Genomic DNA, 13,802 nt, shown 5'->3' on the forward strand with positions numbered 1-13,802 from the left:
TTTAGATAGTTAACACAAATACTCTGGGCATACCTTCAGTAAGTAATACTATGTATCTTAAATAGGGTGGAAAATGAGTTTTTAAGAGTTCTCCTAAGAGTCTAACTAAAATATAATCCTGCCTAGCAGTGTACTCTGTGCTTGATTTCAGAACTCAATTCTAATGTTACAAAGTTGTAATAATAAATAATCAATTTACCAAGAAGAGGAAAATTATTTTTCAGTTAACTGCATTTGTGACTAATACTTGAAATTATGTGTAGAATTTTTATTTTATTATGTGCTCATAGCTAAAACATATATGAACTCACTTTTATTTAAATGTAAATTATGGTTTTTTTGACCTTTTACTTTTTTTCCTTGATGATAAAGTACTGTATTTTGTTTACTTAATTACAGACAAAAGGTTCTCAAACCATGACACCCTCTGGCACTCAGAAAAAAGTGAAGAGAACTCTGCCAAACCCACCTCCCGAGGAGACCTCCACAGGAACTCAGTCAACATACAGCACAGTGGGCACAGTTTCCAGGAGAAGGATCTGCAGAACCAACACGATGGCACGAGCCAAGATTCTCCAGGATATAGACAGAGAGCTCGATCTTGTGGAGAGGGAATCTGCAAAGCTTAGAAAAAAACAAGCAGAACTTGATGAGGAAGAGAAGGAGATTGATGCCAAGTTACGGTACCTGGAAATGGGGATTAACAGGAGAAAAGAGGCATTGTTAAAGGAGAGAGAAAAGAGGGAGAGAGCCTACCTCCAGGGAGTAGCTGAGGATCGTGATTACATGTCTGACAGTGAGGTCAGCAGCACCAGACCAACCCGGATCGAAAGTCAGCATGGCATAGAGCGACCGAGAACTGCTCCCCAAACTGAGTTCAGCCAGTTTATACCACCACAAACCCAAACAGAATCTCAGCTAGTTCCTCCTACAAGTCCTTACACCCAATACCAATACTCTTCCCCTGCACTTCCTACCCAAGCACCCACCCCATACACCCAACAATCCCACTTTGAGCAACAGACTCTGTACCATCAGGAAGTTTCACCTTATCAGACTCAGCCAACCTTCCAAGCTGTGGCAACGATGTCCTTCACACCTCAAGCTCAACCTACACCAACACCACAACCTGCTTATCAGTTACCATCACAGATGATGGTGATACAACAAAAGCCCCGGCAAACTGCACTATATCTGGAGCCCAAGATAACTTCAAACTATGAGGTGATTCGCAACCAACCCCTGATGATAGCACCTGTTTCTACTGATAATACATACGCTGTTTCCCACCTTGGTAGTAAGTACAACAGCTTAGACTTGAGAATAGGATTGGAGGAAAGAAGTAGCATGGCAAGCAGCCCAATATCAAGCATATCTGCAGATTCTTTCTATGCAGATATTGACCATCATACTCCACGAAATTATGTCTTAATTGATGACATTGGAGAGATTACCAAAGGAACAGCCGCTTTAAGCACTGCGTTTAGCCTTCATGAAAAAGATCTGTCAAAAACAGACCGTCTCCTTCGAACCACTGAGACACGTAGGTCTCAAGAAGTGACAGATTTCCTAGCACCTCTGCAGACTTCTTCCAGATTGCATAGTTACGTGAAAGCAGAGGAAGACCCAATGGAGGATCCTTATGAGTTAAAGCTTCTGAAACATCAGATTAAACAGGAATTCCGTAGAGGGGCAGAGAGCTTAGATCACCTCGCTGGTCTTTCCCATTATTACCATGCTGATACTAGCTATAGACATTTTCCAAAATCTGAAAAGTATAGCATTAGTAGACTCACACTTGAAAAACAAGCAGCAAAACAACTGCCAGCAGCCATACTTTATCAAAAGCAGTCAAAGCATAAGAAATCACTAATTGACCCTAAAATGTCCAAATTTTCACCTATTCAAGAAAGTAGAGACCTTGAACCTGATTATTCGAGCTATATGACTTCTAGCAGTTCATCTATTGGTGGCATTTCTTCCAGGGCAAGGCTTCTTCAAGATGATATCACTTTTGGCCTCAGAAAAAATATTACAGACCAACACAAATTTTTGGGATCATCTCTTGGCACAGGGCTGGGCACATTAGGAAATACCATACGGTCAGCTCTGCAGGATGAAGCAGATAAGCCATACAGCAGTGGCAGCAGGTCCAGACCTTCTTCCAGACCTTCCTCTGTCTATGGGCTTGATTTATCAATTAAAAGAGATTCTTCCAGCTCTTCTCTAAGACTGAAAGCTCAAGAGGCGGAAGCTCTAGATGTTTCCTTTAGTCATGCATCACCCTCTGGCAGAACTAAGCCTACCAGTTTGCCGATTAGCCAGAGTAGAGGAAGAATACCAATTGTGGCCCAGAATTCTGAGGAGGAAAGTCCACTCAGTCCTGTTGGCCAGCCAATGGGAATGGCCAGGGCTGCAGCTGGACCCCTGCCACCAATTTCTGCAGACACCAGGGATCAGTTTGGATCAAGTCACTCATTGCCTGAAGTTCAACAACACATGAGAGAAGAATCACGGACTCGAGGCTACGATCGTGACATAGCTTTCATCATGGATGACTTCCAACATGCCATGTCAGACAGTGAAGGTAAATTGGGCCTCACACTACCTTGTTACTCTCAAAACTCAAACTCTTGTGTTTCTGCATGTTTAATTTTCCTTCTCCAAGGACGTATTCTACTTTTCTTGGTGCGTCTTTTGCATGTTTACTTCAATTTTATTTCTTGTAAATGGAAATTTTATCTTGTGTATAGATTTCGTAGCATGCTCTTCTTTATTTCTTTTTAGTTTATTCTTTTACTGTTGTTTCTTGGTTGTTTGCTTGATTTGTTTGGTGTCCACTTTTCCAAAACCATTACCAAATAATTGTGTCAATAAAATATGGTCATCCTTTAAATCTATAGTTGGAAATATTTTCATTGTATGTTTCTTTTATTTTTTTAAAAGGCATTTTTAAAGTTATTAGTTTCTTTCAGTTTGTGAAATGATTAAGGTTTTGAGCCATTAAGTACTATTCTGCTAGACTCTGTAATAGAAAATTATTTATGTCATTTTGTGAGATCAGTGTTCATTAATTCAGAGAATGTTCTCTTTTTGAGAACTTTCAAATAAGTCCCTAATGTTAACATAATGTAGAGTTTTATAATTCTACTTAAATAAAAGGTTTGTATTTTAATCTCTTTCACTATGAATGTCATAATTGACAAGTTTGTACATTTTGCATTACATACTAGAAAGCTTAGTACTAAATATGGTTTTTTTTTTTTTTTTCTTTTTTCTTTAGACATCTTTATTGAAGTATAATTGCCTTACAATAGTGTGTTAGCTTCTGCTTTATAACAAAGTGAATCAGTTATACATATACAATAGGTTCCCATTTCTCTTCCCTCTTAAATATGGTTTTGACAATAAATAACAGTATTATCCACATGCTTGTGAATATGTATGAAGCATTGTTTAGATTTTAAAATTGGAAATTTGTACATTGCTTTTGTGAATTTAGCTATTTGAGCTGAAGCCTTCCTTGTGTGTTCAGTTAGCCTTTTCCATGGCTTTGCTTTTTGCATTATTCCATTTTTTTTTGCCCTAAATTGTCATTACTAGTTTTTCATATTGAACAAGAGATTTATGGCAAGTACATACTTAACTAAAAACTGGTTTATGGTAATTTGCTTTGTTTAGTTATATAGAACCATAAGGATTTTAGAAAATGACCTAGACCAAGTCTAAATTTGAAGACAAGGTTGGATAGGTACAGAGATGTGAAGTCTTGCCCATGCCAAGAGGACTCATGACACTTGGTTCTTTTTTTTTTCCCCCCTCTGTGGTATACATTTGAATGTAGGTGTGGTTTGAGTCCTAAAAATAAAATATTTCTCATCAAATAAAAATGTATTACTTCATGGCTTTAGAGATTGCAGAGCACTAAGTTAATATGAACATCTCTTATTTTAAGTCTAACATTTTCCCTGAGGACTTACAGGAAAATATGTTTTCACGAAAAGGATTTTCTTTCTTCTGTATCTAGACACGAATATGATTTTAGAAGTTCAAATGTAGGTTTGATCAGGACTAAGGTAATCACTGGATCTGAAGGAGAGACTGCTTTTTCTAGTGAAATTCCAAAAGACTAGTCCCTTCCTGATTTGTTTTATTCTCTACAGGCTATTGGATTGACCATTTTTTATTGATAACCAGCCAATTAAATAAAACACTCTGTGTGGTTTTTTTTATTTAGCCGATTGTTTGAATCAATCTACATAGTTAAGTAAGTTATATAATGCAGAAACATTTTTTTTCTTTTTTCACAATCCACATTTTACACACATTATATATGTATATAAATATATATATGAAATGACTGCTGCAGAAGAATAAAAAGGCTCTTCAATAATTGTATCTGTAAAATAGCAAAGTAAAAGAAAAACTAACAGGTCAATCACATAACTAAACACCTAAAATCTGTGTGTGCATGATGAACATATACCTGGAGAGAATTTGACAAATTGATTTATTCATCACAGATGTTTTGCCAACATGGTTCCGGACATACAGATGTTTCTAGATATTCCAAAATACGGCAGTCATTTATGTACAACCATGTAAAAATAACCAAATTTTTATTTCTCATTTATATGTTTGGATGATGTGTACTCATAGTCATCAAAGACTATGAAAACTTGTTTTGATAAAATATCAAGACACATCAAAAAATACTTATCAAATACAATTTGGTAAGTATTTGGAAATATCATCAGCTTAAAAAAAGCATGTTAATCTCCAGAAAATTATTTAAACTAATTTGGATGAGACATCATGCAGCATACAAAATTATGAAATATGTAACGATGACACCAGAGAAGTAAACAATTAAAATGAAATTTACACAAAATCAAATTGAGTTAAAATGTATTTTTAAATTAAGCAGACAAGAAATTTAGTCATAAAAATCATGTAGATATAGAATTATACACAGAAAAACTATAACAAACTGAATTACATATGTGATATTATGTGTGTGAATTGTAGTGATTATCTTTAAAAGATGTATGTTTTAAAATGTTATCTATTTTCTTTGTGTTTGTATCTCATAAGCATATCAATTTTCTTCTGGTGAACAGTGGTCTGCTTTTCTTTTGAAATCTTGGATTCCTTGGGTAATTAAGAAAAAAAGTAGAAAGTGTTTGAATGATACTAAAACAACTTTGAAAAGTATAACATTCCAACAGGCTATTTAGTATCATGTAAACAAAGCAAATTTAACTGATTTCAAATTTTTGCGCTTTCTCTAACTCAAACTCTAGGTTATAGCCAACAGGATTTTTTCAGATGTATTCTATATAACTCCAATTAATTTTGAAATATCTCATTTGAGGTATAAGCTAGGTAGGCATAATTTATGTTGCTTACTATTTATGACCACCAGCTTGGAGTCTACACCTTAATATCCATTCCTGGTTAAGAGAAAAACTAAACTAGAAACAGTCAAGTTGTATTTCTACAACCGCAAATATTTTGTTGAAAACATTCTTTCAAAATATACTCCATGTAAAAAAAAAAAAAAAAGCATCGGTATATATGGTCTTTTAAAAAAAATTCCAATGAAAATTTCATACGGAATAGAAGTAAGCTGTTCGTATAACTATTGTTACAGTCAATAATGTGAATAATGCTAGACCCCAAAATAGCTTTCTTGCATTTTACATTTAAGAAAAGAAAATATCAATGGCTTAAAACGAGGGGATGTTAATCTCCAGCAAAACTATTTAATTTGGAAAATATTATTATAAAATTTAGTTTTTAAAGTTCGGATCTACCATAGCAGATCAGACAATTGCAGTTATAAACAATTAGCATTTATGTCCAACTTGCTGTAAATGATGAAGACAGAATCCAACATAAGAACAGATTTATTTAATCTGGTTTTTCTTCGTTGATCTACAAATTCCTATGCAAAGCATGCTAGCCATCCTAACTTGGTTACGTATAGAGTCATTATAAGACATAACAGACAATCAAAGTATGTCATCAGAATCGGAAATAAATTGACAAAATTTATATCAGGTTGAGATTCTGCCTTATCTGTATAGACACAACCAAGGAAACATTTTAAAGGATTGTTATTTTAAATGCATTAAGCAAAGTTGTATATTCAAGTGAAATCATGTAGTGCATTATCCAAGATAGTCATTTATTAAAATCAGTATAGCCTATTTTTTTATGAGAAATATGTAATAAAGATATACAAAAATTAATATAAAATGATTAGTATGTTTGTTGATAATCTAATAAGTTTTAGAGACTGATGGTTAAATAATGGATTTTCTATTTACTTATCAAGTTTATATTAAATATTTCTTTCATAAATTTAGTCACTTGGTGTCAAATTAAAACTATGAAAAACTATAATAAATATTAAGTAGATTGTGAGAAAAGATTGTGTAACTATTAATGAGATTCAAGGGACAAATTAATATTTATTTTAACATGTGCTTATCATAATTAGGATATTTAGCTTTCTTTAGTTGATGACTAATTTTCCTATGTTTCATTCATTTCCTGAATATTTAATGAATATTATGGCATTTGCAAGGCATTGTTTTTAGTATTGAGGGAGAAAAAAAACAAAACAACAAAAGAAGACATGAGCCTTACCCTCAAGCAGCTTAGAGTCTAATAGGGGAGATCAGATAAGTACATATGCAACCACAAACCAGGTATGTATCGTATTTCCTCAAATCTAAGACTGACTAAATTATGAGGCATCATCTATCATTCTGTGTTTATTCGGGGAAAGTGCTGTGGTTAATCAGTGGCGTTGACCAAGATCACGGGAGGTGTAGAGGTGAGTAATGCTGTATATGCTATGGGTTTCCCAGCCCTTCCAGTAAAGAACTAACGGAAATTGCCTGGGAAAAAGTCTTGGGAGAAAGTAGTAGAAGAGAAGTCAGTGATGTAGGCAGAAAGAGACCTGTAATGAGATAGAGAGGAACACTCAATAGTACGGCATTGTAGAAGCTAGAGTTTCAAGAAGGCATAGGTTGATAGCATCATCAACAGATCTTTCAGGATGAGCACCTGAGAAGGGGTACTCCATCTGCCATTTAGGAAGCAAGAATGTATTTCCAGAGACTATTATTTAGGGATCCTTTTACAAAGAATAAAATTATATAAAGTCAAATTCTGTATATTAGGTAAACAGTGATTTGGGGGCACTAAATAAGAAAAAGACCTTGGAAGTACTAAGAACTGAATGGGATGAAGATTTTTAAATAATATTTGTATACTCAAATATGGTTGTATTTTCAAAAAAGTATTTTAAGATGTCAAGTTTTGGCACATTTTAAGTACAAAAAGCAGTCAACCAACTCTTTAATTCCTAAATCTGTGATCCCACAGAAAATAATTGTTTAATTTTTAATGAAAAATTCTAATAGATATATTTTTAGTATTAGGCTACCAGATGATTATGGCACACATGGTCCCGGCAGTGATACCTGGGATTCTCCTAAAAATAAATGCTTTTGTTTATTTATGGATGTCATAGAAATGTCATGTTTTCAAAAAATGCTCACTTGATGTCCAAAGCCATAGTGGTACTGGGTTGATAGGAGAGTGGGAAAATAACAGAATCTTCTGTGTTCAAGGAATATATTTTCCTTGGATTTTGGTGATGGGTAGTGGGGAGAGGTGAGGAGGTGGAACTGATGGACTGGGGTTGAATAGAATGACCTTTGAGAAATATTCATTGTTCATTTATTTATTCAATCACTGTCTAAATTTCTTCTTTCACCTAATCTAAATTTAAATTTTGTTTTATTTTGCTTTGAAAAGTTTCACAGGTGGCACATCATTTTTTCTAGGTTATTCCATGGTACAAAATTTTTAACATAATACTGGAAATGATTTTTCTGATCCTGTTGGGAATTGTGCTTGAAATGCATGAATGATTAATGAGCCTGGAGCATGTTGGTACTTCAGAACATCTGCTGCCCTCTGTCATCTGTATTAGTTAGAGTTGCAATGTTTGATGTTTCCTTGGTCTCCAAAGCCTATCACCTGCGTCGTGAAGAAACAGATTGGTTTGACAAACCCAGGGAGTCTCGTTTGGAAAATGGACACGGTCTGGATCGAAAACTGCCAGAAAGGTTGGTCCATTCTAGACCACTCAGTCAACATCAAGAGCAAGTAAGTGCTATATTGAGCAATCTCTTTCAGATTTATTAAAAAAAAAGATTCATTTCATCCTAAAATGGTCTCAGTTATCCTGCAATGAATGGGACTTTTGTCAGTCAAGTTCACAAATGATTTTTCTTTTCAGTATCTTTAAGTATTAAGTAACCTTACTTCATCAGCCATGACTGACATCACAGCATAACCATGATGCTTCTACCAAGGCAATTTAAGAGATTTTTTTCCTCTAACAGATAATTAAGTTTGTACAACATACCCAACACTGCCATACACAGAGAATACATGAAGCTTCTGAAGAGTTTACAGAATATTGGGTGAAATAGATTTGGGCAATTTCAGTGTTCTCCAATAACAGTATGTTCAGGTGTCAAGCACATAAGAGGATGACCAAAGCAAGTCAGCTGGGGACAGGGAAGGCGTCAGTTGGGGGTGAAGGGATGATGTTTTAGGGTCTATTATGTGGAAGTGTTTTTTTGTTTTACATTCATTTTTGGATTTTATCTTCAGAACAACTTTCATAAAGTATGTTTTATTAATACCTATTTATAGGTGAAAAACTTAAACTTAGAGGTACTATTCACTATTACATAAATATAATATCATAATTCATGATCTTATTCACTTTAGAACAAATGTGGTGATGTTTGAATTGAATTTTGGTAGATCTTAGGAGATTAACAGTTGGGTAACCTGAGGGAGATTCCTCTGGTAAGCCACATGGCCTTAAATCAGTTGCCTTAACAGATCAGATTTTTGCAGACTGTATATTCATTATGATCATTAAAATACCCACAAAGAGATAGTTACTTATATCATGTACATTAACTCCTAAATCATCCCTGTCTGATTAATGATTCATTGATGTAAATGACAACTATATTTTGAACAACAAAGAAGAACCATATGAATTTGCTATAATTCAGTGTTTGTCACATTAAGGTATAAAAGAAAACAAGACTTTTACATGTATAAGTACTGTCTAAAAGATATTATCTATGGTCTTAGATTTGATTTTTTCCTAAGCAGTTTCAGTTTTCATAGACAGATTTCCAGCTGATTAGAATTTTCTTTTCTCAGAATTTTGTTCTAAATTTTTCAGAATTGTTCTGAATGTTTTCTCAGAATTTTATTTTGTTTTTCTAGATGCTATCATATTTTATAGAAATCTGTTCTTCTCTGTATATTGTAAGTATTCTAGATCTAGAATAGATCTAGCTCAGAAGTGAGAAAATTAAAGGATTAAAATCATTCTGAACATGTTTAAAAATTTCAATTTACCTCTTATCTACAATTACTAAAACAATCAATTTGTCAATTGAAAATAATTTCCTTGAATTTTTTTTATTATAGGAATCTCTCTGTAATGACTTACTTGTTATATCTTACCCATCTTCTTTGTTTCTCTGAAGTTTACTATTTCTGACAAACCTAGATCAAGTTAATGAAAACACAAATCCTTTAAAGAAATCCTAATAAGATGAACTATAAAAACTGAAGAGCTAAAAAAAATAATAACTTGCATACAATTATTTCCCAAAACTTCTGAGGATCCAATCAGAATAGGCTTGTCCAACTAATTTATCCAAATAATATTCTACAGGATATATTTTAAAATAATCTGTGTCCATCCCCAAAAATATTTTCTAAAATCCTATTTTATTGTATGTAGATTAAACAAATATTCCTAATGACTTTTTTGTTCATAATTTTCTGTTACATCTACAGATTTATGATTTTGGTTCACTGAAGACATAGCACATCATGTTTAAATATATAATTATAGAGCAATATAATACCAAAATTGGAGTGGCTATATTTGAGAATCATTTAATTAATTTCTTTGTTTGATAACATAGAAAATGTAAGGATCCTTGTTAGAATTATATACAGGTAAATGTAATAATGTGTATTTTCTTGCTAAAAGTTATTTTTTACATTTGTATTTTGTTATCTAACATACAAACAAAAAAACTGCAATACTCAAAACTGAAAATATGTAGAATTATAAACTAGTTATAAAGTAAACAGCCATATAACCACCACACAAACAAAGAAAGGGAGGATTTTCTGCCCACTGAAACCTCCAAGTGCCCTTTGCAGATTGTAATTTTCAACCTCTCCCAAACAAGTAGAAAATATACTGACTTTTGTGACAATAATTTCTTTGTTTTGCTTTATAGATTTCTCTAAATAAAAGCTTTATTGAAGACAACATATGCTTTGATTACATTTATATAAAGTTCAAAATTCATGCTTTTTTACGTTAATATTTGTCTTCAAATACTGTCTTCCTCATTAACTAATCAAAACTATATTTTGGTCTAGAAGGGATAGCAAAATAGCATTCTTGTTTTAGTCACTTCTTTGCATATTTAATCACAAAAAGGTAATGTTGAACTCTTGGTACCAATAAGTCCAGCTGCTTTTATTTGAAAACTTATGCATAATAAGAATTTATGTTCATAAAATGTTCTGGAGGCAGAAGTAATAAAACCAAATTGACTGATGCAAGCACTAATTTGTCTGCTTTAAAAAATATTTAATGTAAATATACATTAGAGAAATTGAAGAGTATTTCTGAAGTTAGACTCAAAATCATATAAACCATAAAAATAAACCAAATCTGCAAAACTATATTTGTTTCCTTTCAAATATATATATTTATGTTTAACCTCTGCACTGTTCAGTAGAAATTCAACTCTGCTTTGTGAATTGAACAGATCACCTGACTCCTTTTTTTTTTTTTTTTTCCAGTCACTTCATCTATAAATAGGACTAATACCCTTCACAGGGTTGTTACAAGGGTCAACATTTCTCTACTAGTACAAAATGCCTTCACTCTGCACTAATGCCCATGCCTTGTGCAATTCCCACGCAACCGCTATATTGCGGTACGTTGAGCTCCTCTGAAAGAGCCACTCTTTCTCTTTCTTCTGGGCTTTTGAATGTCTTGTTTTCTCTTCCTGAACATTCCCCCTCCTCTCTTCTCTTGGCTAACCCTATTCATCACTCAGGTCTCCATGTACATGCCTCATCTTGCAAGGAGCCTTCTCTGACACTACTACCACCACCTCCCCACAAGTGTTCTTCCTTTGTGCTCCAGTAGCACTCCATGCACTGTGTCTTGGTCTGCGAGCTTTTAGAGAGCAAGTGCTCTCTCTTCCATCCACCGTGGTATCTATGCAGTGCCTAACACAGGGCTTGGATCCCCAGAAGGGCACTCTGTCCCCTGCATCTGTCATACAAGGTATTTAGGTGAGGGAAAGCATGAATGTCTGTATAAATAAAAGATATATTAACACAAGAGTTGTTATTTCATAAGTATGAAGGGCCAGTTCATGAACATAATTTCTCTTGAAATATTTGTAGGTAGGGAAGAGGAGAAACTCTTTTTCTTGGTGGCATACAGGTGATAGTTCTGTCAATGCAGAATCATCAAAAGACTATGCTATCAGAAACCTGGCTCGTGGGGATAGATATGAGGCACTACTTGACATCAGTCCTGCCCTCTGGCCTTGTTCCTACTCTTAGTTGGCAAAAGCAACACCTGCCCTAAGACTTCATCTGCTAGAGAACTCTCTCAACACTTACCTGTGTTGGTTAGAAAAAAGCTAATATCCAGCTAGTGCAAACATGGGAGATGGATACTTCTGCTTTCCTCAGACTCTTGGTCACATTGATCAAAATTGAGGCAGTTTAATGTTTCTAATTGATTAATTGAATTCATGAAGCTGACTGTAGACAGTCTCTGAAATTACAGGAGATCCTATGAGATGCTCTGAAAGCAATATTCATGGAAATGAAGATGCTTAACATACCTTCTACTTAATATCATCATAGATACATATTGAAAGGCAGTAGGGACTAGTTGATAAAACTGATGAAACATTTCGGAAACCTGATTACTCTTCTAGACTATGCAAGAGGGGGACTATGAGATTATATCAACTTCTCCCTAGACTGGAGAATTAGACAGAATAACAAAAGGCAAAATTGTGTTTTCTTAGTTTATTTTTGACCAAGTGAAATTAGAAGATATTTGAAGTAAAATGAAATAATATCCATAATTTTAATGAATTATCTATAGTAACAAAGTAAAGTCGAGTTATATCTAATAGTTATAGGATTTTCAATGCACATGGTTTGATTTTTAGTAAAAAGTAAAGATCTTTAAATGCAGATTAGGGGAGGGAGGAAGGAGAGGAGGAGAGGAAGAAGGAAAGTAGAAGAAGGAGAAAAGACAAAGGGAGGGAAAGTAAGGAGGCCAGGAGAGAAAGTAAGAAAGAGAAAGAGACAGAATAGGAGGCAAGAGTGTGGAAGAAAAGAGGAAAATGCACACTCTTTTGTTATGAATATATACAAGGTTTTCAGTGGTATACAAAGTTAGCATCACTATAAATTATCAAGATTGACGGATTATACTGACCATAATATTTTTACAATCTTGCAAACAATACTTTAGCTTTACTTTGCAGAATTCATATAATATTCTTGGACTTGACAGGATTCTCCTGTTGACTGGGGAGTGTTTTATATCCATCAGAGACCTGATTAAGCTTATTCTTTGCCATAGAGAATAAAAGCTAAAGGCTATAATTTAAGTTTGTATTTTTTAAGTACATTTTCCTTTTAAAATCCAGAAGTCTAGTAGTTTTACTGATGGATTTTCAAAGACACAATATCACAAGAGTATTCCAAGGAATCTTCCTTCACAAAATGTAGATCCCTTTAGTTCTAAATTCTGTTTAATATTTTGGTTTGGTAGTCCCAAACACTTCTTAAACGTATTCTGAAATTGGTAGTATTGAATGTCTCTTTACTATTATTTCATTTGTAATTATAGTCAAAAATTCTCCTGAGGTGATAAATATAAGATTCTATCCTAATAAAATCCTATTAATATAGGTATATAAATATTTTACTATTTCTTTCTTTCATTATTTCACAAATCTCTTTTGAAAGCCAAATTCCATAAAATATAAAGCATAAGTTTGGATTTGCTAATTTACTGTTGTTTCAGAAACCTCATTTTGCCAGGTGGAAACAGCAATAATGCAGTCTATAGTATTCTCATGTTCAAGTCTCAGTAATGAGAATTGAAGTCACAGACTTGTAACAGGAACTTTGAGTGTTGTTTCTTCTACCCCAAGGAACATCAGAAGTAAATGAGAAGTAACACCTTTGCATACAAAGAAGGCTTCAGAAAATATTAGAATGAGCAAAGATTTGATTTATTTATACAGAATTAGTCTCAGCATCAGGTATACATTGAAACTGCTGGTAGATGTGCTCAGGAGAAGCAAAATTCCACATTGAAATCAAAATAACATAAATATGCATTCCTAGTAGAGTGATAGAGATGCAGAGTATGAGGATCTTCTCTAGCTTTTCTCCCTTAGAATCACTTGATTGCTGAAAATTGACAATGCCTATTTCTAGGCTGTCCAAAACAAAATCAGCAGATATCAATTTTCCATATACTTCCTCTATCCACTGTCATCACTACTATGCACTACCATAGTAACAGACATCCTTTAGGTGTTACATGTGCTCGTTGATTTTCCAAACACAACAAATCAGTTTGCAAGAGAAACTGGTTGTAAACATAA

At 33.8% G+C, this 13,802-nt stretch overlaps 1 protein-coding gene across 1 annotated transcript in view; it reads left to right on the forward strand.

Annotated features, from left to right (window-relative positions):
- Positions 1-13,802, forward strand: part of PCLO (piccolo presynaptic cytomatrix protein) — a 384,092-nt gene that overhangs the window by 230,073 nt on the left and 140,217 nt on the right. Inside the window, exons 7-8 of the mRNA XM_036863834.1 lie at positions 400-2,587; positions 8,051-8,187. Of these exons, the coding sequence (XP_036719729.1) occupies positions 400-2,587; positions 8,051-8,187 (2,325 nt within the window). The remainder of the gene's footprint in view (positions 1-399; positions 2,588-8,050; positions 8,188-13,802) is intronic.

Source organism: Balaenoptera musculus, chromosome 9, assembly GCF_009873245.2.
Source record: "Balaenoptera musculus isolate JJ_BM4_2016_0621 chromosome 9, mBalMus1.pri.v3, whole genome shotgun sequence".
Classification (NCBI taxonomy): domain Eukaryota; kingdom Metazoa; phylum Chordata; class Mammalia; order Artiodactyla; family Balaenopteridae; genus Balaenoptera; species Balaenoptera musculus.